The sequence below is a fragment of the Empidonax traillii genome, unplaced genomic scaffold (assembly GCF_003031625.1).
Source record: "Empidonax traillii isolate 1590-97213 ecotype Southwest subspecies unplaced genomic scaffold, ASM303162v1 scaffold321:size1084243, whole genome shotgun sequence".
Classification (NCBI taxonomy): Eukaryota; Metazoa; Chordata; class Aves; order Passeriformes; family Tyrannidae; genus Empidonax; species Empidonax traillii.
In genome coordinates, this window is record NW_020955514.1 from 285,423 (window position 1) to 312,011 (window position 26,589).

At 46.3% G+C, this 26,589-nt stretch overlaps 2 protein-coding genes across 15 annotated transcripts in view; one reads left to right on the forward strand and one right to left on the reverse strand.

Moving 5' to 3' along the window:
• The window catches only part of ADD1 (adducin 1), a 63,953-nt gene extending 60,379 nt beyond the window's left edge, over positions 1–3,574 (forward strand). For 10 of the 13 annotated variants that reach the window (XM_027891399.1, XM_027891400.1, XM_027891403.1 and 7 more), the window contains one exon: positions 1,058–3,574. In XM_027891399.1, the coding sequence (XP_027747200.1) occupies positions 1,058–1,410 (353 nt within the window). In that variant the 3' untranslated portion in view covers positions 1,411–3,574. The remainder of the gene's footprint in view (positions 1–1,057) is intronic. The other 3 variants (XM_027891405.1, XM_027891411.1, XM_027891416.1) reach the window with 1 other exon arrangement.
• Positions 3,575–4,393: 819 nt separating this feature from the next.
• On the reverse strand, positions 4,394–26,505 carry MFSD10 (major facilitator superfamily domain containing 10). Of its 2 annotated transcripts, none has more exons than XM_027891417.1 (13): positions 26,409–26,505; positions 23,723–23,912; positions 22,475–22,571; positions 19,134–19,237; positions 17,974–18,132; positions 16,545–16,733; positions 12,049–12,157; positions 11,539–11,650; positions 10,208–10,316; positions 8,098–8,188; positions 6,499–6,546; positions 5,044–5,133; positions 4,394–4,686 (listed from the first exon to the last, which is right to left on the reverse strand). In XM_027891417.1, exons 2-13 carry the CDS (start codon positions 23,891–23,893, stop codon positions 4,580–4,582), a joined length of 1,386 nt encoding a protein of 461 aa, XP_027747218.1. In that variant the 5' UTR covers positions 23,894–23,912; positions 26,409–26,505; the 3' UTR covers positions 4,394–4,579. The 2 variants fall into 2 exon arrangements, with proteins under 2 accessions (XP_027747218.1, XP_027747219.1); XM_027891418.1 differs by lacking the exon at positions 26,409–26,505 and adding an exon at positions 26,084–26,209.
• Between the last annotated feature and the right edge of the window lie 84 nt (positions 26,506–26,589).

The following is a 26,589-nucleotide window of genomic DNA, read 5'->3' on the forward strand; positions in this document are numbered from 1 at the left end:
CAGTCTTTTCAAATTAAAACAAACAAGATTTTGAGAGAGGCAAAAATAGTTGCCTTTCATTTGTGCCTCGTAACGAGCATGGCCTGGATTTTGTTCTAAATTCCTCCTTACGTAACGTCAGTGGGGATGGATCTGACACAGCTCACGGGACACTGCCGGGAGCAGTGAGGAACATTGCAGGGAACTCCACAAAGTGCTCCTTGTTGAGTACACACACAAAGAGCAGCTTTACACAGAACCTCCCTAAAGCACCACGGTGAGTGAGGAAAGTGTTACAATTGAGGGAGGAGTGGTTCAGATCCCCTTTGGACTTACAGTTACCACTGGACTTCTGATGTTCCTTTCTACAGGGTGAGTTTTGCTGTTAGATATCACATACATTAAATAAACAAGCTGTGTCGCGTAACCTGCTGAGCTCATTTAATTTGATAAAAGACACAGATTTTACGTAGAGGAATCCATAATATTTACTCATATCTTGCAAAAAAAGGTGAAGCCTTTGTCATGGGAAATCGTATTTTGAAGCAACATCGGTTAGATCACATGGGAAGAATATTGGGAAAATCCCTGCACTGGAATTATAAATCGGCAAGCCAAAAATATAGAAATTCTTGGATTTGCATGTATCAGATCACTGCAAACCAGCAGTTAGTTTTATCCCACCAAAAGAAAAAAGAATCGAGGTATGGAATTGCATAAGGCTATATTCAATGCCGATGAAAACTGTGGATTTAATTCCTGCTTTACTGCAGGAATACTAAAATCTTGTGTTGCTTGCAAATGTCACAAGTGAAACAGAGATCTGAACAGTTACTTTCTTGCCGATGGAATTCAGCTTTATCTGTTCTGTGCTGGGAGCTTGACAACACATGGAACTTTGGAATATCTTATTTCTTCCATGCCCAAAGCTGGAGGAGAGCAGCCCTATGACAAAGGCTTTTATGCAAAGTAAATACGTTAGTTTTTTATAGAGCGCGCTCACCATCCACTCGCTTCGCTTTCCCCGCTCCAGGGGCACTTACCAAACTGACTGTGTCCCTGTCTGTCCGCCCACCAGAGACACGGCAGGACCAGACCTACAGAGATGACAGTGATGCTGCAACTTTCAAGCAAACCCTCCCAGATCTCACCCCTGATGAGCCTTCGGAAGCACTCGGCTTCCCTCCCTTAGGAAAGGAGGAAGGGAGATGTGACCAAGATGTGCCCAAAAGCCAAACGGAACCACCTGCAGTGGAAAATAAGGAACCCCAGTCCCAACCCGCTGAAGAGCCGGCAACACCGACAGCTGAGGAGGGGACGGCAGCTGATGCAGGTAGTGATGAATCTCCAGGGAAGTCCCCATCAAAAAAGAAAAAGAAGTTTCGCACTCCTTCCTTCCTGAAGAAGAGCAAAAAGAAGAGTGACTCCTAAAGGCCAACCCACTGCAGAAACACTGTCATATTTTAAAATCCATTAACCACTAGAATGTACCAGATCGTACTTGAGTGTTTTGTCTTACTATGTAAATGAATGCCACAAGTAATCCAACCAGCCCCCCAAGTTATGGCTTGATTGTTAAAGGTTATAACCAGAAACTAATGTCCAAAAAGGTGCTAATCCTGTGTGTTCAGCAGCTGCCACAGATCTGATCCCTAATTTGTAATCAAATGTTAACGACTTCCATGTGGAAGGCACTGATTCACTATATTTAATTTAAAGCCTGCACTGCTTTGCAAAAGAATATATAAAATTCACAGTTAAAAATAAAACACCCATTGCTTACCACAAGAAGCGTTCTTTTCCAATATTCTGTTCCAAGTCACAAGTAAATTTCTTCTTAAATTTTGACTTTTAGAGAGGATGCTTTTGCAGTGGTGTTCTCAAGGGGGGTGTATTCTTGAACTGACATGTAAACTTCTGCAAGCTTGTGAGTACAGGCTATGTTTTGGCCAAGCTTTGAGGCTCTCCATTGCTTCCTCTCTCTCCCTTCTGACTGTTGTAACAAACTGAAGGTGTTTTTCACTTTGTTTTATTTTGTAACTGGCTGGTGAAATCATCTTTGTCTAGGACTGAAATGACTGTGGTGTGTTCTGCTCACATCGTGCGTTCAAAGAGCCCAATCTTGGTTTGTTTATTTTCTTTCTAGTGAATTATAGTTTAAGGGAAATGTGTCTTTCGCTCTTGCCTCCCTGAGTCATGTGGTGATTTGGCTGTTAGAAAAGGTTGAAAAGTAACTGAAGTGAAAGTTTTTCAGAAGTTTTTCAGCTGGTGGTGTGGAGCACAGGCAGGTGTATTTCGGGCCTTAGCATCGTTTTTTTTCACCCTCTTAAAAATCCCTTTGGTGCACACACAGCCCTGCTGTGCATGAACCCCATGTGCGGCCTTTTGTGTTTGTTCCTTCCCACTTATAAAAATGTAAATGCATTACACTGAGTATTTCACCTTGTTTTATAGTAATTATTTTCACTTACCAAAGCTGGCTTTTCTCTGAACCTTTTTGTTGTTGTTGCCAGCGGTAAAGTACAGAAATCCCAAGTAACCTTACAGGTGTATTTTCACCGTTCGCTATAAATGTTTGTTAAATGTGTAGCATGGCAAACCACTCTCGCCACTGAGTTCACTGTTTCCCAGTTATTGCCATGCTTCTGTCTATCACTAATTGTAAAAGTAGTTTAAGATCAGGTAGGTCAAGCTTGCGGAATCCTCCGGAAAGCGTGTGCCGTCACCTCGGCCAGAGGCCGGCGGTCAGTGGCCATTTCTGGTTTCTAGACTTTGCATTCCGGGTTTGACAGCGGCAAACCCCAACACCCCGTGGGGGTGAGGGCAACACACTGACTCACAGTAAGTGTCTGTAGCACAACAGACCGTGGATGTAACCTTTTAGGACAATACTAAATGTCGCAACTGGTGAAATAGCAGAGAACTAATGCCTTACTTTCATGCAGCAGAAAGCGCGGAAGGCCGGGCGGGTGGAGCGGCCGGAGGCAGCTCTGGCTGAGCAGCACAAGGCCTGTGTCGGGCTGGGAGGTGCCGATGCCTCGGGCTGGTTTCGGGCAGTGGAGGGGCAACAGCCGGAGGTGGAATTAGAGCTGTCAAAGCTTCAGGTGAGGAGAGAGGTTTCGAGGTGGTCCCTGGTAGCGTGAGAAATGTGAGGGGGCCTGTTGTGGGACGGGTGGAGGGCGGGTGGCACAGAGCAGTCGGGCGCTGGGCAGGAGCCCCGGAACAGCAGAGCTCAGGCAGGACTGCATGGCACGAATGGCTTTCAGCTTCTACTCTAACCTTGTATGTCCTTGTACACTAGGAAGCAAACAACACTTATTTTGCTAAATTGTGTTTTATTGCAGGGTCGTAACTAAATGATTAATTGCTGTATGTTTCAGTTCTTTACTGGAGTCCCTCCATTTATCTTGACCACATATGCAATGACTCTTAATTTCTAATTTTGTAGTTTGTTCTTTTAGTTCTTTGTATTTACAGTATGAAATGTAGTCATGTATGGTATGGTTACACACTTTGGGGCAGAATAAAGTCCTGTGTTTTTCTTTCTTGTATCATTAAGTTCTACTCACAAATAAAACTCTTGAAAACAAAATCATGCTCTGCTGTCAGAACTTGCACAGTTTTATTCTACAGCTTTAGCCTGTTTAATTAGGTTCATTTTCTTTTTGAGTAATATCTGTGTTCTCAGATATTACTCAAATTGGCTACTATAGGTCTCCCTGCCCTGTCTGTCCCAGCTGAGCAGGAGGCAGAGCCTGGTGGAGGGGTCAGCACTGTGGTTGGCTCCCTCAAGGAGGCCTTTGGCACCTCGGGTGAAGTTCCAGACCCACTTTGGCCCAGCCAAAAGGGGATGTTCAGTTCAGATGGGTGTAAACAAATGTAATTAACTGACCATAAGGCTTGTACAATGTAACCATTTATTCATAATGCAAAAAGAACAGTGCTTGGTCATCAAAAACATCACACAGTATTAGAAATATATAACATCTCTCCAGATTTAATTATTAAAAACAGCCCTCCTGTGCCAAAATACCAGTGGGGCTCAGGAAGCCTGTAGTGCTTCTTGCTTTTGTTTGACCATCTCTTTTGAAGGCGTTGATGCAGCGTTTGCAGAGATCTCGTACCTGCTGTACAGAAATCGCCCGTCAGAGCAGCCTGGGGGTTCCTGCTGTGCCAGCTGAGCCCCTGCAGAGGCTTCGCTTGGGGACAGAGCCCCCTGTGTGCTCCAGGACTGTGGGAATGACACCTGGTGAGTGAGGAGAACTCCAGGCCTGTTGCTGTTTTGCCTGTCTCTGCTTCTCTGATGATCTTCTTAATGCCTTACTCAGCTGCTTGTGGGGAAGGTGTGTGTGTGTCTGTTTTGTTCTGTTTGGTTGGGGTTTTTTCTGTTTCTTTTTTTTTCTTTTTCTCTTTTTTCTATTTGCAAAGCCCACCTGGCTGGGAGGCCGCAACTGCTGTGTGTTGTCGCTGCAAATAGTCATTGTGTATCTATCTCTTTCCAGAAGATCAAAACATTCCTATTTGCTCAGCAGGGTCAGGTGCCAAGACTCAGGTCTTGCAGGAGTCTCTGGAAGCTGGTGAGAGTTTTGTGGTTCCTTCCTTACTCCTCCTTTTTCTGCTGTTTTATAGACCCCAGTAAAGCAAAGGGGACAAGGAACAAAACTCCGCAGGCAGTGAAGCAAATCTCGGCCCCAGCCAGCCAGTAAACTGCAAAGGAAAGGGGATTGTCTTGTTAGTGCCCTTGACCCTGCAGATGTGTAAATGCTTTAAAGCTCCTGCTCTCACAACGTGGGGAGAACACAGAATTACTGAATCCTTGGTTGGGTGAGCCAGAGCACCACTTGCTTTGTAAAGGGCTGCAGTCAGGAAATGGGTTCTGGCTTTGCCTCAGTCTTCAAGCTCTGAGTTGCTGTGTGGCCGCTTCCCCTTCCTCTGTCCCTCTGCCCTAATGGCTCAGGGGAACTGACCCCCACGCAGGGGGTACCTGTGCTCCTTGGGCACTTCCCCTTCCCACCCCGGGCTCTGTGGTGCCAAAGAGAGGAGGGGACAGGAGGCCACACTCACCTGCAGCCGACAGGATGGGTCCCAGGGCTCTGGCCAGGGCTCCCAGGCTCCTCAGGATCCCCATGACTCGTCCCTTCTGGCTGGCAGTGCCTGTGTGAGGACAGTGTTAGGCTGTGTGGAGGCTTTGTTTGGGACAGGGACAGTGTGTGGGCAGGGCACTGCTGTAGGTCTGGGAGCCTTTTCTTTTGGAGGTACTTTCCACATGTTCTTCCCCACCTGTCACTTCACACCCACTGCCCGCTCTCTGCTTATTTGCCCTCCAGCCAAGACAATCACAACTGCTTTGTTTAAAAAACACCAGGGCTTGTCATGAGTGCTTATCCACCCCACCAAAAAAAACCCTAAAAAAAACCCTGAAAACAAAAAAAGCTTTACATTGTGCACAAGATTTTCTGAGGAGGCACAGGTGTACAAGAAACATGGAAGTGTGAATGCAAGTTCAGTAAGAGCAACATCCACGGCATTAATGAGCAAAGCCTTAGTTTTCCACCTCAGCAGGCACTGCAGTGCTGGCAGCCAGCTGACCCAGAGCTACAGAGCTGTGTCATCCACGGATGGCAGCACAGCCACAGCTGCGTTACAAGCTCACATAGCAACCAGTGCCAGAAGGTTTCAGAAGGTCCCTTGGAAGGTCTTTTCCAAGGAATGATTTTTCACTGCTGGCAGGGATGGCTGGTGTCTCTTTGAGAGAACCCAAGTTGTTCCCTGCTCACTGCTGTCTGTGGCCTTTGCCCACTCTTCTGCTCCCTCATCACCACCAGCAGTAAGGTTGCTGCAGTTTCCCCAGCCCCTTGGAAGAAGCTGCTTTACACAGCGCAAAATTACTGTGATGCTGATGGTCACTGAGCACATCATTGCTGGAAGTGCTGGGACAGCCAGGGAGTGTGGGCAGTTTGCAGAGACAAGTACGAGCCTGCGTGGGGGTTCCATACCCTCCCTTGTAGGATGTTTCTGAGCTTCCCCGGGTCAGGATATTGTCAGGATATCCCCAGCAGCCCCACTGAGCATCCCTTCTGTGAAGGATGCTCAAAGAAAAGGCTGTAGCACCACCAGCCTCACACAGCTGGTTTGCCCACCCCAGCCAAGCTGGGTGGAACTACATCCATGGATTGATGGCTGTGCGGGGATGGAGCAGCAGGGATGTGACCGGTTTTAGCCTCACCCTGCAGGGGTGGCCGTGGCTTTAGGGTCACACACGTACAACAGGGAGCAGCAGCTGGGGGAACACTTGCATTCCTGCTCTCCTTGTTAATGCATGGGGGGAAGGTGCCTTTTATGAAGCCAAGCAGCAGCCCAAGCCACGGGTCCAGCACTCGGATCCAAGGTGGACCAAAGCCACGAGCGATCCTGTTGATGCTCCACTAAACTTGAGGTCAGCTCTGTACTTGAGCCAAGTCCAAACAAAGGTCAGTGATGTGGCCAAGGGTGGCCAGTCAGAGCAGGAAAGACACTCACCATAGCCTGACACCACTGCTGACAAACACGGGATAACAATGGCTGCAGCTGAAAAACCCACAAAAAGAGACTGTTAATGAACAGCAGAGCTCAGAACAGTTACAAGAGCAACAGAGAAAAAAACACGTGGCCCAAACTCGTTACTACTGCAGAGAAATATGCTGAGCTCTGGGGCAATCAACCAACACTGAGTCATCAGGTTTAATCCAGTCCAATAATGAAAACACCCCCTCAAAGCCAACCTGCACGAAGGGCCCAGAGCCGGGAGCGCTCCGAGCAGATGTTTCACATTAATGACTCTCACTCTGTGAGCCCAGGGGACAGGGATGGACAGGTCAGATCAGCCAACTGGTAGTTTTCCAGAGCTCTCTGGTCTTATCAGGTGGAGCAGGGAATTGCTCATGTTCCAAACAATGAAGTGGCTGTGCCCAGAGTGACACTGTCCCTGTGCACGTGGCTTTACTGTACTCAGGGATGAGAGAGGCAGCCACGTTCTGTCTGGGGAAATAAGACAGTCATGTCCAAGAAGAAAAGGTTACAAAATTTTTGGACACAAAATCCAAGAGCTGTTTGGCAATCGCTGCCCTCTTACTGAAATAGGAGCCTTTTCTGCCAAGAGGGAAGAGCCTTAAGCATACAAAGCAGAACCGTTTCTGGGAAGGGAAGGACAGCTGGAGAGCAGGAACAATGGACATGTTGCCTTAACTGCCCCAACTGCTGGGGCAGAGGGAGGAAGAGAGGGGGAAGAGGCCCCCCACAGAGGCATTTCTAGCTGGCTTAACTGGGAAGAGGTGGAGTTTTCTGTCAAAGTAGGGGACCTGGGGAAGACTCAAACATGGTTAGACAAAAGGAACACCTCCTCTCACTCCTCTCCTGTCAAGCACACAGCTGGCCACAGAAAAACAAACTACTCAATAGATGCAGTTTGTGGTGTACAATTTGCTCTTAAATCAAGCTGTACCATGCAAAAGAGAAGTCCTCTACTTTTGTAATTGGTCATATTTGAAGCTCCTTAACAATAGCTGGCAGCACTGGCAACACCTGAAATCTCTTTTCAGACAGGGACTGCAGTCGATGGATCCAACTTCACTCATAACTGTTTCCCTGGATAACAGCTTAGATTGGCAGAGTAGCATTTATCTAAACACTTCACCATCTGGCCCTCACTCAGTCTGAACCCCAACCCGCAGCCTCGGCCTGTGCAGGTCTCCAGCCTGCAGCCTAAGAAATAATGGAGCCACCATGGAGAGACAAAGATGTGATGTCTCCCTTCTTTTCCCAAGCTGAGCTATTCAGTGAATATTTTGCTTCTAGGGCTGATAAAAAGGAGAGGAAACACGACCCTCAAGAGCTCTCCAGTGAGACAAGACAACAGGAGCACAGGGGATGCTTCCAAATATTACCATGACAACTTCCTGTGATACAAACAGCACCAGGAAAAAAAACCAGGCACTGTTTCTTCCATATTTCATAAACAGAAACAGCAGCTTTCTGCCACTTATAGTTTGAAATTAAAAGTGCATCTTTTTTAACAGGGTGAATAAATACGGGAAGAAAAATCCTTTGTGCTTAGCTGGCAGTGCCTTTTGATCAGCTCACCGAAGGAGTACAGCAACAGTCCAACACTCAGCATGGTCACATTTGCAGCCCATCCAATTAACAAGAAAGCTGGAATCAGCAACATAATAGCCTGCAAAATGAATGAGTCACACGGTTACATCTCAGCCCTGCTTGTTAAAGCCCAACTCTAGGGGTCCTGCCAGTTCCCTTCCGCTGATGGGACAGCACAGAAGTTAGAAGCAGAAAGCCCTTTCTTCCCAAGCAGGGATTTTAAAGTCACCTGGATGGCCACACACCAGCACAAGGCACTTTTCTGTTCCCTCTCACCATCACATGACTGCAGACCACATGCAAGTTCTCTCTATCACAGATCCACCCTTTTGGGGGGAATTTTTTCTCTTGTTCTGTGTTGACCCGGACAGAAATCTACCTTTAAGTCTTCATCTCCTGAGCTGGCACAAGAGAACAAAAAGCTTGTGTGCAGCAGGGCTACAGCTCATCTGCTTTTTCTCGGCAGTATTGGCTGATTCTATCTTTAGCTTTCAGATTCTGTATTTCTGTAGCCAAGAAGAAAAATGGTGGGGTGCAAATGGCATCTGAAATTCAACACCCGCCCACCACCCCCCCAGAAACCATTCTTCATCTCCTCCAAGAGCTGGACTTGTTCCCCTGTGATGTCTCCCTGGCTTACAGAGCTCCTGCAGAAAACACAGCCCAGATCTGCGGCGTGTTTGATAAAGGAGGGTATTCACTGCCACTGAGTGCCTCATTTCGAAGATTCAGTTATAAATGAGCTACTGTAACCCCTGTGCTGAGAGGCCACGTTGGCCACATGCTGCAGATTCACAGATTGCCAGAATAAGTTCAGCAAAAGTGGGAATTCCCACAAAACCCACTGATATCCACGGCAAGAAGGGCCCAGGGCCAGCAGGTCTCTGCACAGGGCACGAGGTGTTCTTGAGAAGCCCCCAGCCCAACCAACCAACCATTCTGAGATAATGACACTTCTCAGGGCAGGGAAAAGGAAGGAGTATAAAATCAGTGGGGCAAAACTCAGCGTGCACAAACTGCAGTGCAGAGCCAGCAAACACAGCAGGCTGGCCCAGGACGTGGGGAAAGCTGATGGGGAGGATAAAGCAGCAGGAACACGGAGTGTTCATCACAGGGAAATGCTTCCTATGTGACACAAGCAATGTGCCATTAACTTTCTCGTGCCAGGGAGCAGGGTGGAAATGGCTTCACTAGCAGAAATAACTTTCAGAAAAGCTGAGCTGATTCACTGGAATGCAGTGCAGTTTGGAAATCGTTTTTTACCCTGCCACCATTGACATCACAGGCATCAATGTATTATACACTGATGGAGGCTTTCACAGCCTAAGCAAACCTCTTGCCAAGTAGTCACCAGCACTTCAGAAACACCTGAAACCTGCTTTGTTGAGCTCCACACACAAATGTAAAGGACAAGACATCTCTACTGTTCCCACAGCTGTAGAAGCTGCAGGAAACTGTTCCCTGTCATCCCAGTACAGCAGCTGCAGCATCTCTAGGAAGAAAGAGCCAAGCAAAACAAAGCAAAGTACACTTTTATCAGTGAAACTTCAGTCTGAACACTGGCACATGCTTATCGTTACGTGTAACACTGATGATCACAAATCAGATATTGGAAGAAGAATCTATTTCTCTCTGCCCACCAGTGAAATACACTCTGAGGAAAGCCTATCAAGCACCAAGATGGCCAGGCTGAAAACCATTTCCTAGAAGGAGAGTCAGAGACCAGCTCTGAAGCAGCTTTAGTAGTTTCAATGTCTGCACTGCAAGAGAAATCACTGAAACAAAGCATAATCTTCACAGCATTTTACATAGCTTTGCTCAGATGGACAATCTGTTCTCGTTCCTTAATGCAATTAAATATGAGGGACACAAAGTTTCAGTAATATTGTTGCTGATATGGTAAGAAATGGGCTAATGCTCTAAAGTTTAGTTAGACTGGTAAGCACCCACAGTCTTCAGAAGTCATTTACCTGGATGGATGAGACAGAAATTTGATTTGACAAATACAGTTATAGCCTCCAACTACCCTCCACTGCACCTCAGACTTTACAAATCGGGTTTGTGGGGGGAAAAGAAATAGAAATATTATTTTTTTTACCCTTTTTACAGCTCTGATTTCATTTCCTGGCTTGATTCGGCGAGCGTAGCCTCCCTGGATCACAGCCATTGTTATTCCAATAAAGAAAAACATCTTGCCCTGCTGCATGCTGGAAGGGAGGCAAAAACACACATCGTGGAGTCACGCACGGAACATTCCACTCTGGGATCCACAGGGCCCCTGAGGACCCTTCCCTGAACCAGGGAAAGAGAAAATGCTTTCTGGTGCTGTGACGAGCAGTGCAGGCTCTTGCTGTGCTGACATCGGTTTCCAAGGCAGGCAGACAGCAAGGAGAGGCACCTCCAAGTCTTGTCAGATGGATAGGACAAGTGCTGGCAAATGCTGGAGCCCCTTCGCACTGCTGGGGTGCAGGTTAGGTTAGTTCAGTTTCTGAGGTCACCAAGGCACAGCGTGGGCACTGCCTGGAGGGGATCATGTGCTGCACCAGGAACGTGGTGACATCACTCCCTCCACCCTTCAGTATTTCCCCAGTTTTCCTTTTCCCTTCTCTCACCTACTAAACTGTGTGGACATTCTCAGCTGACAGCTCTCACCTCCATGATAGGGTTGCTGTCCCACAGCCTGTGCTGCTGGCACTCAGCTGTGGATCCCACTAAGGCCTGTCCTCAATGGACAGTGCAGGAGAAAGTTCAGTGCACTAAAAAACCTCTCCTTGGCACACATGTACTACTCAAGACACAAACTGTAATGAAACACAGGCAGGGAAAGATGAGACAACCCCCTGAGAATTGCTCAAAGGGAAGGACACACACGGGGATCAAGTTGCAAGTTCACGTTCCTGGCTGGAATTCTTCCTATGACCTGGCAGGAAAAGTATTTCAAACTGAGTTGCTGTTAATGGATTCTGTTCTCTCCTCTAGTATTTGACATGACTGTACACCACATGCAATGCAGAACTCTGGTGAGCAAATAAAATCACGCAGCCATCCCTCCATCCTTTGCCTCTTGGAGTTTCGAGATTTGCCCTGACACTGAAAAACTCCACTGAGCAAGAAAAGGTTTTACAATAATCAAAATAACTAGCCCAGCTACACATATTTCAGGAGCTTTAATTTAATTTTGTGTATTGATTTCCTCTAGTTATTAGAAGTTGTAGATTGAGTATTTCCTTTCATGATGAACGGTGTGCCTATATTTTCATAAATCCTCCCCACAAAGCCCAGGGTTCACTGAACACAGGGGTTGCTTTCTAAGTGGTTTTACTAATGTCATAAAGCCTCTCTTGAAAATGCAAGAAGAGACCTTAAATCAAGATTTTGGAAAACATCCTAGACAAAATATACAACATTTGTATTTCAAGTGTGCTTTACCTGCTGAAGTGGAATCTCTGGTGAGTGAGAAAACTCAGTGTATACTCCAAGCCAGAAAACAGGAAGAGGTACAGGAAATAAGCCAGCCCCAAAATTTTGAGATTCTGAAGATCTAAACAAACAAAAAAACAAACACCAAGGAGGTGGGGAGAAAACCATGGTGGTATTTTTTCAAACATAGCTCGAGAATATAAGCACAATAATAGAGCAACATTTATCAAGAGCACAGGGAAAAGTTCTCACCTCAGACGCTCTTTTTAAATATGCATACAAGACACGCCACCACCACATGAGTTCTGCCCACTACACACTAACCTCCAAAACCTTTTTTTGGGAATAACAGCACCAAGGTCCAATGGAACTTTCAGTTCCCTGTTCTGAGTTAGCAAAGTAGTTTTTAACTGAGCAAACAGAGTGCTGCTTCTGACATGCTTTGAGTCAAGTTTTCCCTTAAAGTTTTCACTACAAAAAGGCACCCGGTGTTACTGTAAACAGCCAGGTAACACTTACTCTCCTGGGAAGGGGATTCCTTTCCTCGGGTGACCGCAGAGAACTGAAATAAAGCCAAAGGGCTGAGCAAGTCGACTGTTGCCTGAAATCCAGATGTCACAGAAGAGACCTGATCAAAGGCAGAAAGAGGTTTATTTAAAAACCTACTCTAATAACCTCTGCAAGGAACTGACAGTGACGTCAGGTGTGCTTCTACACCTCCACAAATCATCTGAGATGAAACCAGGCACCTGGCATTGGGATTTGAATGGCTCCCAATAACAACCCAGACTTTCTGGACCCAGAACTGGCTCCAGCATTGTCACTGAAAGATGGAGCATTGACAGCACCTTTCACTGAAGACAGAAAACAGATTCTTCCCCAGGTTCTTAAAAGGCAGAAGATGCTTGTGCTCCACAGCCTCAAAGGTGGCTTTATTTGGTTCACCTTCTGCATCATCCCTCATGTCCAAAGAACATTTACTGGGAAAATAATGGCACATCTGCCTGCAAGCTCAGAGGAAGCTGAGGATCTGTTCCTGTGCTACAGGTCAGAGACCAATATGTGCAGCGAGTCAAACACCAATCTGTTTTGGTACTGGTTGCTCTTTTAGCCAGCCAGTGACACCTCCTGGGGAAGAAAAGGAAAATATAATTCTTAGAGGCATTCCTTGGAGATATTTTAGAGAGATTTCCAGAGAGATTCTGCCCAGCCACACTGTGTGGCTTTTTAAAGAGGAAAATTTATTTTATAGCATTTCTGGGCCTTGTACTCTGTACATCTCAGCCTAATTATGCACCTAGTGGCACTCTCCCTGCTCCATATCCACAGGCACTTAGGAAATGCTCAGTCTTCCCTCTACAGAGAATTTAAATTTCTAATTGTTTATTTTTCATTCTAAATTACAGAAAAGTAAAGAAACTACTAAAAGAAATAAAGTCTAAATTCTTAAGGAAACCATCCTTTTTAAAGTAGGAGATTTTAGCCTGTCACTTTGCACGGCAGTCACAGGAAGAGATAAGACAGGCTCAGGAATCCCGAAGAATCCCACGTGGTATTTCACGCCTTCAAAGCACTGCACAGGCTTTATCCCATGAGCTGCCTTCTCTTCCCAGCTCGGGAGGGAAGGAGGGAGCTATCGCCCCTTTGACAGCAGAGATTAAAGGTCCAATTATCAGTGGAACTTAATCTCAGTGCACGACCTGAGGACTCACATGGACTGGATTTAACAAAGCTGTAAACAAATCAACCTTCAGTAGGGTATTAACGTGACCCCTGTCTTGTTCTGATAGAATTTCGAGTATCTGACAGCAGAGCTCTGCAGCCTTTTAGTCTCACAACAGCAGCCAGTTCAATACACCAGGCTGGGCTTGTGTAAAGCCATAAAATTCAGGGATATTTATTTCCCCTCCCACTGCACGTACCGCGGGGAGTAAACAGACACGCCCAAGAAGTTTGCCCGTGCTTTTTGAAAAACCTGTAAGAGGATTTCCTGAAGCTGGCTTGTAGCAATCCTCGGTTCCTGCATTTGTTGGCACCACAGAGCTTGTTTGCACTGTAGCAGAGAGAATCTGGTCACCAGCAACCCTCTGCAAGCACGTTTGCTGGTAGTAAAAATTCCCTGTAGTTTGTACCCATTTTGAGTTATTATCCGTGTCAGACAGGATGCCAAGCTGCCTTGTACTACAAGGCTGATTTTAGTTTGGTGCATCCATTTAAAATCTGAAGTATTCAATGAAACATACAGGTAAGTATTAGATTTCTTTAATATAGGCAGTTTGTGCGTGCACACCTCCATTTCTTTCAATTTCTCCTCTCTTTGCCATAGAAACAGCGGTCTAGAAGTAACTTCGTCCACTGATTGATAATGAAAACACTGTCCTAAAACTGACTAGAGAGCTTCATCATCCCCAAATAACAAAGAACACACTGCCAATTTCAGTCCACGTCAGCAGCTGCATGAAGTTTAGATTGTTCACGGGTCCCAAATCTGCAACATGTAAGTTGTATTTTGTTTCCATGCTTATGATTTATTACTCCCAAATTGCTCAATTTTACTTCATGATCACTCCAGAAGTCACCTTCAATGGTGATTTTTTTCACAGTGTCTTTGTTTGTTCTGTTGTCCTCTTATGCAGAGAGATTCAAAAACACGTCTTGAAGGCAGAGTCCAAATCAGGAATGCAGCCTGAGCCTTCCAAGCTGCAGCCTTACCCTGCAAACCAGGCACTGTTCAGTATGCAGAGAGCACAGCTCTGTCTTTCCAGAAGTCTGTTAGTGATGCTGCATAGCCCTACACAGAGTCCTTGCTCCATTAGCTGGACACCAGAAAAAAAGACCCTCCTTCCAACCAGCAGCCTTGACCATGACTAGCTTAGCTGAAAATTAACTCAAAAGCTCTTAAATAAGACAGATTCCACCAGAGACCTTTCTATTCTTCCCTTCTCCCAAACAGGCCACAGCAGGAGCTGTTTTGGCTACCTCACGTAAGGCCAGTGTCCGACAGGTGAAAAGTACAGTTCTCTGGTCTCTCTTTACCTGGTCATGGCACTCATGGAACAATTGAGGAAAAGAGGAAGGAGGATAGTGAAAATTCTGATGTCTTTGGATGAAAACTCATCCTTGTTCCCCCTCTGCCCCTCCACCTTTCCCTTTCTACAAGTTAATTCCAACATGAGTCCATGTGAAATACTTTCCTCCTGTGAAAAGTGGACTGACAGAGAAACAAGGGTTTAATGAGAAAACAGCAAATCTCAAGGAAACAGATGTCTGATCCCACTGGCACATCCTCCTACCAGTTATCGTTATCATTTCCCCTCTTTTTACAGCTTTGTCCTTCCAGCATATCCTGCTCCTGTACTGCGGGAGCACCTGCTCCAGCTCAGCCCAGCCAAGTTCCAGAAAGGCAGCCAACACACCTGCCTTTCCTCTGCCATCCACAGGCCAAGGAAACTGCTCCCCTCCCACTCAGAAAGGGAGAGGAATTACCAAAGAAGAGAGCAAAGCAGCCTAATGAGTGACATTCCAAACATGCTGGAACACGTGGATCAAGTGGGGCCACTGCAAGCTGAGAAGAGATGGCACAGGAGCACCAACCCTGAGACCAATCACAAGAGGCCCCAGAGCCAGACAAACAACTCCTCTGTCAGCAACCAAACACCCCATATGTGCTTTGTGTGACTGGGACCTGACCCTGGGCAGCACCTCATGCAACCCCCACTGCTGCACAGGGACGGAGCCCCGGGAGCAGCAACAGAGCCCTTCTTCTCTTACCGAAATGCAGTCGTGTTGGCTAACACTGACCAGCTTATCAGAACTCTCCAGGGGATAATGAAAGGTGGAGGGACACATGAAGTCATCACGAAGTCCTAAAAGGCACTGGAGCCATTTAATCACTCTACAGCAAAGGGGGAATTGTTTATAGAATAAAGATTCGCTCTACATCACTTCCCTACATCAACATGTTGCCACCACCCCAGAGTGTGCAGCTCTAACTAGGAACAGGATTTTATCCAGAACACTTAAAAACAGCCAAATAGGAAAGAGGAACAGATGACATATGGAATAAAATAGCTGTAGTGCTTGGGAACGCAATGTGAGCAACTGACTTCACACTGGACACAACCCGCTGGGAAACACTCAGGGAAGGTCCAAAGCTGTGCCCTGGTAGGACATTGCAGACTAAATTTCCTGAACAGTTCTCAGTGTCAAACTGGTTTGGCCACCCAGAGACCAAGCACGCTCCAACAGCTCAGTGCTGCTTAGAAACCAGGGATGACGGGAGTTTTGGCCCCAAAAATCTAAATAATCGCTGATTTTTAGCACATGTAGGTATTTTCTATCTGTAGAAGAGAGCACAGCTCAGAAATAAGTCATTTGCTACTTTAGTGATCAAAATATTCAAAAATCACAAAATCTTCTGAGTTGCTCTAACCAACTGAGCTCATCTCAGGGTCATTCAAACAAAGACAAGATAACAGTTAAGAAACTTTCTATCATATACTGGCCAAATGAAAGCAACTCCAGTCTCTGATGCATTTACTTTTATGATTAGCTGGAATTCCTCCCCAGGGAGTCCTTGTGATCACAGTTTAAATTTCACTGTCTCCCTCCCGTGCTCGCATTAGGTTTTGAGACATTTAAAGCCGACACATCAAAAGTAGCAATTAAGCAGCCATGTTAACTGTATTTCTCATATTACACTGGGCTAGGAGATGGGAACATCCCAAGGCCAGGCTGGATGAGGCTTTGATCAACCTGGTCTAGTGGAAGGTGATCCTGCCCATGCCGGGGGGGTTGGAACTACTGATCTTTAAGGTCCCTTCCAACCCCAAATATTCTGTGATTCTATGACCGTGCACCCACTTTGACATCAGCCTGAATAATAACCCCAATCCCAGGAATGAGCTAAATTTCTGAGTAACTGGCTAAGCCATTGCTTCCAGTATTTCAACAATTCTCAAATCCCATTTTTACAAAAAAACCCCCCCAGATCCTGAGACTGATAGTCCATTTACCCGTTTTTCCTTGGGAAGTGTCTCTGGAAGTAGGAAGAAGATGAACACTAAATCAGCCACAGCAAACAGCAGTGCTAGCAGTGCTGACCGGAGATAGAAGACTTCTCCCTTCTCTGTCTCCATAGCGAGGTAAGCACCGATCATGGGGCCCAGGGTAAAACCGAGGGAGAAAGCAACACCAATCATGGCCTGCAGGGATACAGAGAACAAAACCAGGGAGGTTTAGACACCGTTGTTGTTTTTTTTTTTTTTTTTTTTTTTTTTTTTTTTTTTTTTTTTCATTCAGGTAGCTCAGTTCTGAAACAATTTGGATGTCCTGACATTTTCCTTAAAGAAATGCAACCAGATCCAGAACCTCATCAGCCCCGCGGTGTAGGGAGGCACAGCAAATAGCACAAGGTGTGAAAAACCCGTTCTTTCCAAATCACTGGGTTTATTTTCTGTCCAGTCAAGGAAGTGGCAGGAACAGGCAATGGCCCATCATAGTTTGGGAGCAGCATCAGTCAGATGCTGTTTGCTTCCCAGAAAGCAGAATAAACATGCCTACTCTGCTTTGGAAAAGAGGAGGATATAAGCCATATGGATGTGAGCCATGCTTTGTACTAAGTGACTTACTCTCAGGCCCTAAAAATAGGCCCTGACCCATTTTATTAACTAGTGCTGTATGGCTATCTCTCTCCTCAAATAAAAAATATTTTGGCTCAACCAGGACTATAATAAATTGCTTGGAAAATCCATAAGTTATTACTGTGAAATCTAAAGCTTTCCCCTCCCAAGAAGCAGCTGTCCCACGCAGTGGCTTGTAACAATCTGTTAAGAGAAGTTTGGGCCCCCAAGGTTTTTAAAAGACATAACTGGTAATTCACAGGCCAAGTTCAGCCTGCAGGGTGTTTCCATCTGGGCCACTGCCTTCTGGAAGTGGAGAGGGCAGCTGCTCACACTACTTCCTGCTCAGTCAGCCAAATGTCACATCCTTTACCCGCTGAGCTCAGATCCTGTACCAGGGCAGCACCCGGGGAAGTCAGGGGGCACCCTGTGCTGTGCTGCTGTGCTCCCACAGTTTGGAAAGGGGAGAAAAACAGATTTTCCTGGAACTGACTTCCAGCTCCCAAAATCGGACCATAAGACCTTTTGATTTCGATGCCATTATAACAAGAATTAAAATTAAGCAAGAGCAACAGCTCTAACACTTAAACAAAGTTTTTCCACCTCCAGAGCATCTGTGTTTCACTTGTAGGTGAAGGTCATTGGCAAGCAAAGTCGAAGAGCTCTCAGCAATATGATCTGGCATCTTTTCAGAAGCAAGGGGGTATGAAAAGTCATGTTTTCACTTGATCAGTGAACACACACCTGAGGAAGACATACTGAGGACTTCAAATCAATAAGTCACCTGGTAAACCTAAACACGCACCCCCCAAGTGTAACTCACCATGCCCTTGCTCCGTGCTTTTGGAGAGTGCAAGTCAGCAATTATAGCAGTGGAGAGGCTGACATTCCCTTTGCTTATTCCACCTACGATCCTGGAGAGAAGAAAAACGCCAAAAGTCCTAGAGGCAGCCCAGAGTGAGTATGATGCTATCAAACCCATCTGCAGAAGCAAGAAAGGGTTCTTTATAAAGCAAAGCAAAGCTGATAAATAATTTCTGCACATTTCCCAGCTAAACATTTAATTTTGTTTGTTTATACGTTTTCAGTGGCTGCTCCAAAACTCGTGCAACAGAAATGGCTGAATACACTCAAACTGCACTATGTCCTGAACAGTGATGTAAAAGAAGTAGAAACAAGTCCATACAAACTTCATGTAATTGTGATATTTCTAACAAAATCAGAAGAGCAAAGTTCAGTGGAAGTTAAAGCAGTCCTGGGCACAAAACATTTTTGTACATCCCACTCCAACGTCAAGAGAAACCTGAGTTCAGAATAAGAAGAATTCACAGTTCTAGTCCTTAAATTTCAAAATCAATCATGAGCACAAATGTTTATTTAATTAACTGGCCGCAAGCCTACAGGATATGGGTATTTGTATATCCTCCACAGCCAAGTTCACCACCTATGTGTGCACTTGCTGTGCAATTAGAAACCCACACTCTGACCAGCAACAGAGAAAACATCTTGGAGATGGTTCATGTTCGGAAGAAATACATCTTATAGTGCTGTATGGCCCTTCCTAACCAACAATTCCCAGGCTCTGTGAAGCAGGTCATGAAATGATCAGCCTTCTTTAGTCACCTGGGGAGTTAAATATACAGGGATTAAGTCTAACATTTCTAAAGAGAGCATCTGAAGTCATACTCCCATACACAGGGAAAGGGACTTTGGAAAGCCACAGAGACAGGTTTAAGTATTTTGGTGCCCTCTGTGTACAATTCTGGATCTGAGAAGCTCAGCTTAAGCACTCCATGTGGAAGTCTGGCCAAGTGACTTGGCAAGAAACAGTCAGCAACCAACAGACCCAGGACATTCAATTCTAGAACTGGATTGTGACTGTCACAATTCACACACAATTCCATTTCTGTGCTAACCACGAGGTCTTAGTGCCTTCCACTGCGTACTGAGCTGCCGTGACTAAAATCAGCACGGGACACTCACCACTGTCACCAGGATGACAGGCCTTCTGCCCAGGCAGTCTGACACAGCACCAGTGAGGGGAGAGGAGAAGAACTGCAGGATGGAAAAGATTGAGCCAATCAGACCTAAAAGAAAAAGATAAAAAAGTATATTATCATTAGACTTACTGCCTTCATCTTAAATACAAAGACAGCCCACCTGTTCTGGACCTATCAGACTATCTCCTTTAAAAGCATGAAGTTAAATGTAAAACAGCAGCTACAAAGAACAGCTTTGTCTCTGAAACCAAGCCACTCTCAAAACACCAACCTTGCATCGTTATTTAACTGAGGCAGCAAATACAGACAGACCAGATACCCAGACAGACCAAGCAACAGCCATAAACTGGATGATTTACTGGTTACTTCACTGGTGAGAAGGGGTTTGGAACTCACTGGTTATAATGGAATGACGATTTTCCAATACTTCTCCAACTGACTACATACCTTTTCTGTTCTTAAAGTAGAGATAACACAGTCTTTAACAGTCACGGTCCTTTTAAGATTTTTTGATTGTTTGAACCTGATTCTGTCACAATTAGTTTTTCTTTCCTTTTTATCATGGAAAGAAGGACTTAAGCACTGCTGTTGGTGAGGCACCCTAATAGGTAGAAGTGATCCAGCAGACTCCAAGAGTCTTTGAAATCTGCCTCCAGTTTCTGTGATCTTTAATTCCTCTTTTCTCTTGCCATTTCTAGCTTTGCAGACTTAATAATTTGCACTACACTCTCAACAAGCAGACAAAAGATGCCTTGCTGTCAGTTTGTCTCTAAAGGAAAAACTGGGTTATGTGTCTCAGATCACTCAGCTATCAAAGATTTAAAAGGCAGAGGAGAGAGAGACCAGAAGTTCTGCTCCCTTCAACTTTGAGAGAGGCAGAGTCTTGATACGGAACACCTTGTCGAGAACAGCTGCTTGTGATAACTCAGAGCTCAAAAAACCCCCGTGTAAATCTTACAGAGTGGCACAGTGGCAGTTTGTGGCAGGCAGTTCTCTTCCTTGTGTTTCTAGCACTGCACAAACACCCATCCAGGCCCAGTATTTCCAAGCCAGCAAGCAGCAAAAGGGCTGTTCCACAGGGGGAACGAGGCAGGGGCTAAGGGGGACCATGGCACTGGCAGTGCCCTCACCCACCCTCCAGTGTAGGTCCTGCCATCCAGGAGATGGGGACAGAGACAGCCCTGGAGACAAGGCCCAGGTCCCAGCTGAAATACAGCTCCTGAATCCCAGGGCAGAAAATGTGTGGCTGGTGACTGGTCACAGCAACCAAGTGCTCTCAGGGCCTTGTGTGGGCAGAGAAGGTTTCTGCCCTAAAAAGGCTGCAGTCTAAGCAAAGATGAAGGAGAGAGGAATATAATCCTGAGCTGGGAGAAACAACAAGATGATCTTGCAAGTGCCTTTCCAATCCTATGCTCCTTGTGGCAGATAAGGGCAATGAAGGAATACAAGGCTGCAAGGAGACTGCAACAGCCTCTGCTTAACATCACAGGTATAATTAAACTTTCCATTATCAACATTTAAGGTGCATTCAGACAAGATAGACTGAGGCAGGAGCTGACTACAACTAAAATGGTTTGTCCATCTTCCCCTGCTTCTGCAGCCTTGGCCAATTCTACAGTTAGTTAATTCAACTCAATCTGGCAGAAAAATAATCCAGAAAAAAAAAAAAAGAAGAAAAATTCTGCTGGTTTAGCAAATCAAATGGCTCATTAAGAAAAGCTTAGATAGCATCAAAGATAGCAGAAGAGATGAAGCCAAATGTGCCAAACTAACCAGGTTAATTCAGCCACCTTGTCTGCACCCTCACTGCCTCTGACTGCCAGGTAATCAGTGAACAGTCCCATCCCTACTTGATATTGCTTCTAAATAAGTTCTCTTAATACTTTTTAGAGGCCTCAGCTCACTAAAAGCAGAGGGTCCAGAGGGTGTAACTAAAATTAACCCAGTCACTCTCACATCTTTGTACTCTCAGTTTCCTCACAACTGTCTGGATGGCAAGAAGCCAAAAGAGTCTCTGCAGTGTAACATGACGTATATGCTGCTGGATTTTCCTCCCTTCTCCTGCTGGAGCTCATCCACACCAGTGTCCTACTGACAGCAAACGTTTCTGGGCCCTGCAAGGCAGCAGCTCTGCTGCTTTTAATAGGACTAATGAGATTTAGAAGCAGTGCTGCACTACACCCCCCCAAGGGGGAGGCAAGGCTGGGACTCACAAGTTTCTATTTCCAGTATTTCCTACTGATTGATCTCCAATCTTGTGCATATCAATTGTGAAGGGAGAGTAATTTTTGTGACTGCACCAGACCCAGCACAGCAGGATCCTGACCCCCAGCTGGCACTCCGACAGTAAGGAACAGCGGGCCTGAATTTTTGTAACAATCTGTAGAGCAAACTGAGCAAGATCACAGGATAATTCAGGTTAAAAGGGACCTCTGGAGGTCACCTACTCCAACTACCTGCTCTTAGGGTCAGCTGTGAGGTCAGACCATACTGTTCAGGGTTTCACTCAGCCAGGGTTTAACAATCTCTAAAGATGGAGACTAAAAACTGCTCTGGGCAGCCTGTTCCACTGACCATCCTCATTGTGAAAACATTCCTCCCTATCTCCAGTCTGAACCTCCCCTGCTTCTACTTGTACCTTTGCCTCTCCTTCTCTCACCATGCCCCTCAGTGAAGAGCCTGGCTCTCCATGACCTCCCCAAGGGTGCTGGAAGGCTCCAGTAGCTGCAGAGCAGCCCAGGACTCTCCATCTGCACAGCCCCCCACTGAACTCCCCTCAGTGCATGGACACCTTCCCTTGGACTGGGGACCACAGCTGCATGCAAAGCTCCAGATGTGGCCTGACAAGAGCTGAGTAGGGGCTGGTGATCACTTCCCTTAATCCACTGACTCTGCTGCTGCTCAGGCAGCCCAGGAGCTGTTGGCGCCTTTGCTGCCAGGGCTGGCTCGGGCTCAGCTGCTCCCCAGGGCCTTTCCAGCAGAGCTGCTCCCCACCAGGCAGTGTCCAGGCTGTATCATTGCAAGGAATACTCTTCCCACGGGCAGGGCTTAAAATTTGTCCTTATTGATTTCCATAAGGTTCTTGTTAGCCCATTCCTGCTGCCTAAGTGTCTCCAAATGACAGCGATGGGGCTGCCCAGCTCTTCACTGCTACCAGTGTGGTGGAAACAAAATCATTTATGGTCTAAGAGACACTTTCTGTGTTACTTAAATCTAAATCTAATCACAGGCAAGTGTGCTTTTTGTGTTTCTTGCCATTCTTCACATCAACACCACAAACAACTTCAAATGAATGCTGGTTTTTTGGCTGTTTGATTTCCATACCTCCAAACAAGACACTGTTGTATTTCCTCTCTGGAGGTATCCCAGCCATCCCTGCAAACCAGTCCACACCACGTTGCAATGACAAATAGAATCCATCCTGAAAAACAGATAACAGGGAAATAGAAGCAGGAAGGCAGTCTCTCTGGTTTATTTTCAAAGACAGCAGAAGAGCTTAGCAAACCAGAGGCAACGTTAGATGATTCCTTCCCTCCTCCTCCCCACGAGGGAAAATTTCTTCACTGATCAGTTATCATAGGCTAAAAATAGGTTAAATTGTGCATGCTAACAGGCAACAGATAATTGGGTGTATGTGTTTGGGTGGAGGAATGTCTGAATTTGAATGTTTTTAAACCATCAGGCTCGCTGTTTGCTAAATCCTGAACTGAACCAGGCATACCTTGAATCTTTCAATTAATAAAGCAACATGAGACACATTCTATCCCACTGCACACAGATTATTCAGCCTGGGGGAACCAGGGGACTGTAGGTCCAGAAAGAAAAGGTGATGCAAAAAAAGAGTGGTTCCTGAGGAGGATGATTTGAAAAGAAGGGGGCCCAGGAAAGAAGGTGAAGATCTTGGCTATAGGAAATACACTGGAAGTGGGTGAAGACCCTGGAGATCAGAGCCCATGGTGAGGGTTAGAGATAGGGCTGTGAGAAGGACAAAGGCTACAGCTGGAGTGGGGTTGGTTAGGAAGGGAATGGGAGTCGGAGGTGTGGGCTGCAAAAACAATTCTCCCATGGCAACACCTTCACCTTGGGCAGCAACACCTGGGTTAATGAGCACAGCTGGGAACCAACAGGACTTCCTGCTCCATGTTCCCAGAACAGCAACCAGCTCCCTGCTAAGGATGGAAGTTGGGATGGAACACAACACTAGGGGTAGCATCAAGTGGGGTCAAAGCTGTCACCTCTGTGGTTCTTGGATAAACTCCAGGATGCATATCCATCAGGAACCGTCTCACCACTGACGTCAGTAAGACACAAAAGCAATGGTATTTACAAGGACTAGTCCCTAAAAAATACCTGGCTTTTCCTCAAACCAAATCCCTCATTTTAATGAAAAAGCAAGAGCGAAGAGTCTCGTGCAGGTTCACAGACAAATTCAGCCCATGAACCACTGAAATGTGCTGGGTAATCATTAATCTGCCTACAGCTAATTGGTTTGCCCCAAGGCAAGTGATTTTTCTTCCCCTCCTCCCTAAATATCCAAACATTTTCTGTGGGCTGACTTTGTCTGTTCCTTACCTCAGCCTGGCTGTAATAATCCAGGATGGAAGGAAACAGTGGCAAGATGAGAGCGAATCCCAACAAGTCAATGAACAGTGCCAGGAAGACAATTGTAATAACACGATTACTGTTCTGTTCCTGCCTGTCATCCCTGGAGCTGGTGCTGGCTCCTCTCTCTCGCAGGGCCATGTTCCCAGGTGTTCTGCTTCTAAAAAAAAATTACATTTATATCCAGTCAACAGGAATTCTGCAGGCCTTTCAGAAGAGTGTCTTGCTGATTCATTCTTGCTTTCTACAGACTTCACAAAAATCAATATTAGCTCTGGCTATATTAAGCTGTCTGGTTTTCAAGGGAACAAGAACCTCAACTTTCTAGTCTTCGTTATCAGCTCAGCACCAAGTCTGCATCGAGAATGGGCTACAAGTGCAATAAAATCACAAACATTGCTATAGGAGAATCTCAAATAAAACATGGAACTAAGGAGCATTTGAAGTTTGTTGACATGTGAGCAACACTAATACAATGTTCCCAAATGTTTCCAACTCAGCGTTACAGTAAAATAGGTAAGAAAGGGCACTCTATTCCAGATATTCACATTCAAGTAAGTAATAGTTTATTTATGCCTCCGGTGTAACGAAATGACCAAAACAATAACAAATTTAGAAAAGAAAAGGGAGACTTCCTAACTATTGCACAAATGCTGTCTTCAAGATAAATCCCAGAGAGCAACAGCAACTCAAGAAACAACACAAGAAACTTTAGAGACTTGATTTTGTCTTTCTTTCTCTAGGTGACAGCCACTGATAGGCTGTATGAGTTGGGGCATCAAACAATTAAGGCAGCATTTTTATTTTGGCAGAAATATCAGAACTATCAACTCTCTTTGATAATACTCCAAAACTGTCCTTATATCCTAAAGAAGGATGCAGGCCATAAATCACTATTTAACAAAAAGAAGCTGGTCTCTATCCTGAAAGAACACAGGGTTCAACATTTCAACACACATCAAAATCCAGGAGTAATGCAGAAACCACGGACTTCATAAACTCCAGACTCATGAAACAATACAGGATATCTCAGTCATAAAACAAAGAAATTTGCAGTCCTTTCTACTGCAAAAATCCCTCCATGTTTGTTGCACTAAAAGAATAAAGAGGAGACAGAATTTAATCCAAAGCAAATTAATACAAAAATATTCATTGACCTTGATGAGTCAGGAGTGAAAACAGTGAGCAATTCCAAACAGAAATTCTATTCCAGACCAGACATGCCAGACGACATATACTTGTGCACAGAACACCATATTACACTAACTGAAGGTCATAACACTTTGTCATGCTCAACAGTAAATATTATTGTGACATTTTCTTACCTGTGGATGCAGTTTATTAGCCCTGAACCATTATTAAAGTTCAAATGCCATGAGGTAAACAACCGTGGCAGAGGGCCACCTGCAATCCACTTAGTAAACTCCTGGCTTAATGCTCTTAACCAAACTGGTCTGATCACTGGTAGATTTACATCCAAGATCCTTTTATTTAAAAGGGTAAAACATCGTGGCTACAAATATTCGCATTAATTGCTTGCCCAGGAGCATCTGGAGCCAAAATAAGCATTCCTTTAAACAAATACTCTCTGGCCCAGCCAGCAGATGAGGGATGGGTTCTTTATGGGAGATTCTATCGTTGATCCTCACAGCTTGTTTATTCATCCACTAAATTGTATGACCAAGCTGAACTTTATTCCAGGGTTGTTTGAAGAGGGTAACATCCTTCACACCATACCCTCATGAACCTTTTGGCTAGTGTGCAGCTTGAACCCCTCCATGCTTGCACTGACCTTTCATTCTGCTCCAGTTCTGGCTACGTGGTTGCAGTTTCCCTTACGCAATATCCCAAGGTACTACATGTGTCTGCCTTTGTGCTCCATCAGTTTTGTTGTTCAAACCTCTCCATGTTTTTTGCTAGGTAGGAAACCACCGAACACTTTACAGGCCCTGGCATCCTGTCAGCAAAAACAGAACACTTCACCTCCACCACGACATCTGCTTTCTGTGAGGCGTGTTGGGAGAGGGAGAGGATTTTCAGTTTAGGGAAGTTGTTTCTCTGGACACGTGCTGTCCCTGACACTCGCTGGCCCTGCCTCGGCTCCTTCCAGCCTTCCCTCTGGATTCCCCGTCTGTGTCTCGTCACTTCAGCCTCCCACCTCCGTCAGTCCGGGGCTTGATGCCGCGCCCCCAGGGAAGGGATCGACAGCAAAGCCGGCCCTGCCCTAACGCACAGACTCATTTGTCATCTTCCAGCATTAAGAATTCCATCCTTCTGGGGGTTTCTTACCTCCGCTTTTCCCCCTCTGAAATTCCCTGGGCCCGGCTTTACCTGCTGAGCCTCGAGAAGGCTCCTCTGACTCCTTAACACAGCCCCGATCCAGGTCAAGGGCAGGCGCTTCGGGCTGGGGAACAAAAAATCAAAAAGCGGTTTCCCGGAGCAGCCCAAGCGCACAGGACAAGCCGGGCGGGAAAGGGGCGGCTCCGTCGGGATGCGGCGGGAGGAGCCGCGCTCCGGTCCCGTCCCGTCCCGCCGGGAACACCCGGGCAGCGCCGGGACCCGCAACCCCTGCGGGTGTCCCTGCCCGGCCCTACCCCGCTCCCTGCGCCCTCCCCGCCGCGGGCAGAGCCCGCCCCGCTCCGGGGCACCCCCGTACCGCTGCTCCGGCTGCTCGGGCGGCCCCCCCGCCTGCAGGAGCCTTCCCTGGGGATGCTGCGGGCGGGCGGCCGCGGCTCCTCCCCGGCCCTCCGCGGCGCCCCGGCCGCCTTCCTGTTCCGGCGGGGATGGAGCCGCTCCCGGGTCCGCGCCTGGCGCCGCCGAGGAGGGACACGGCCCGG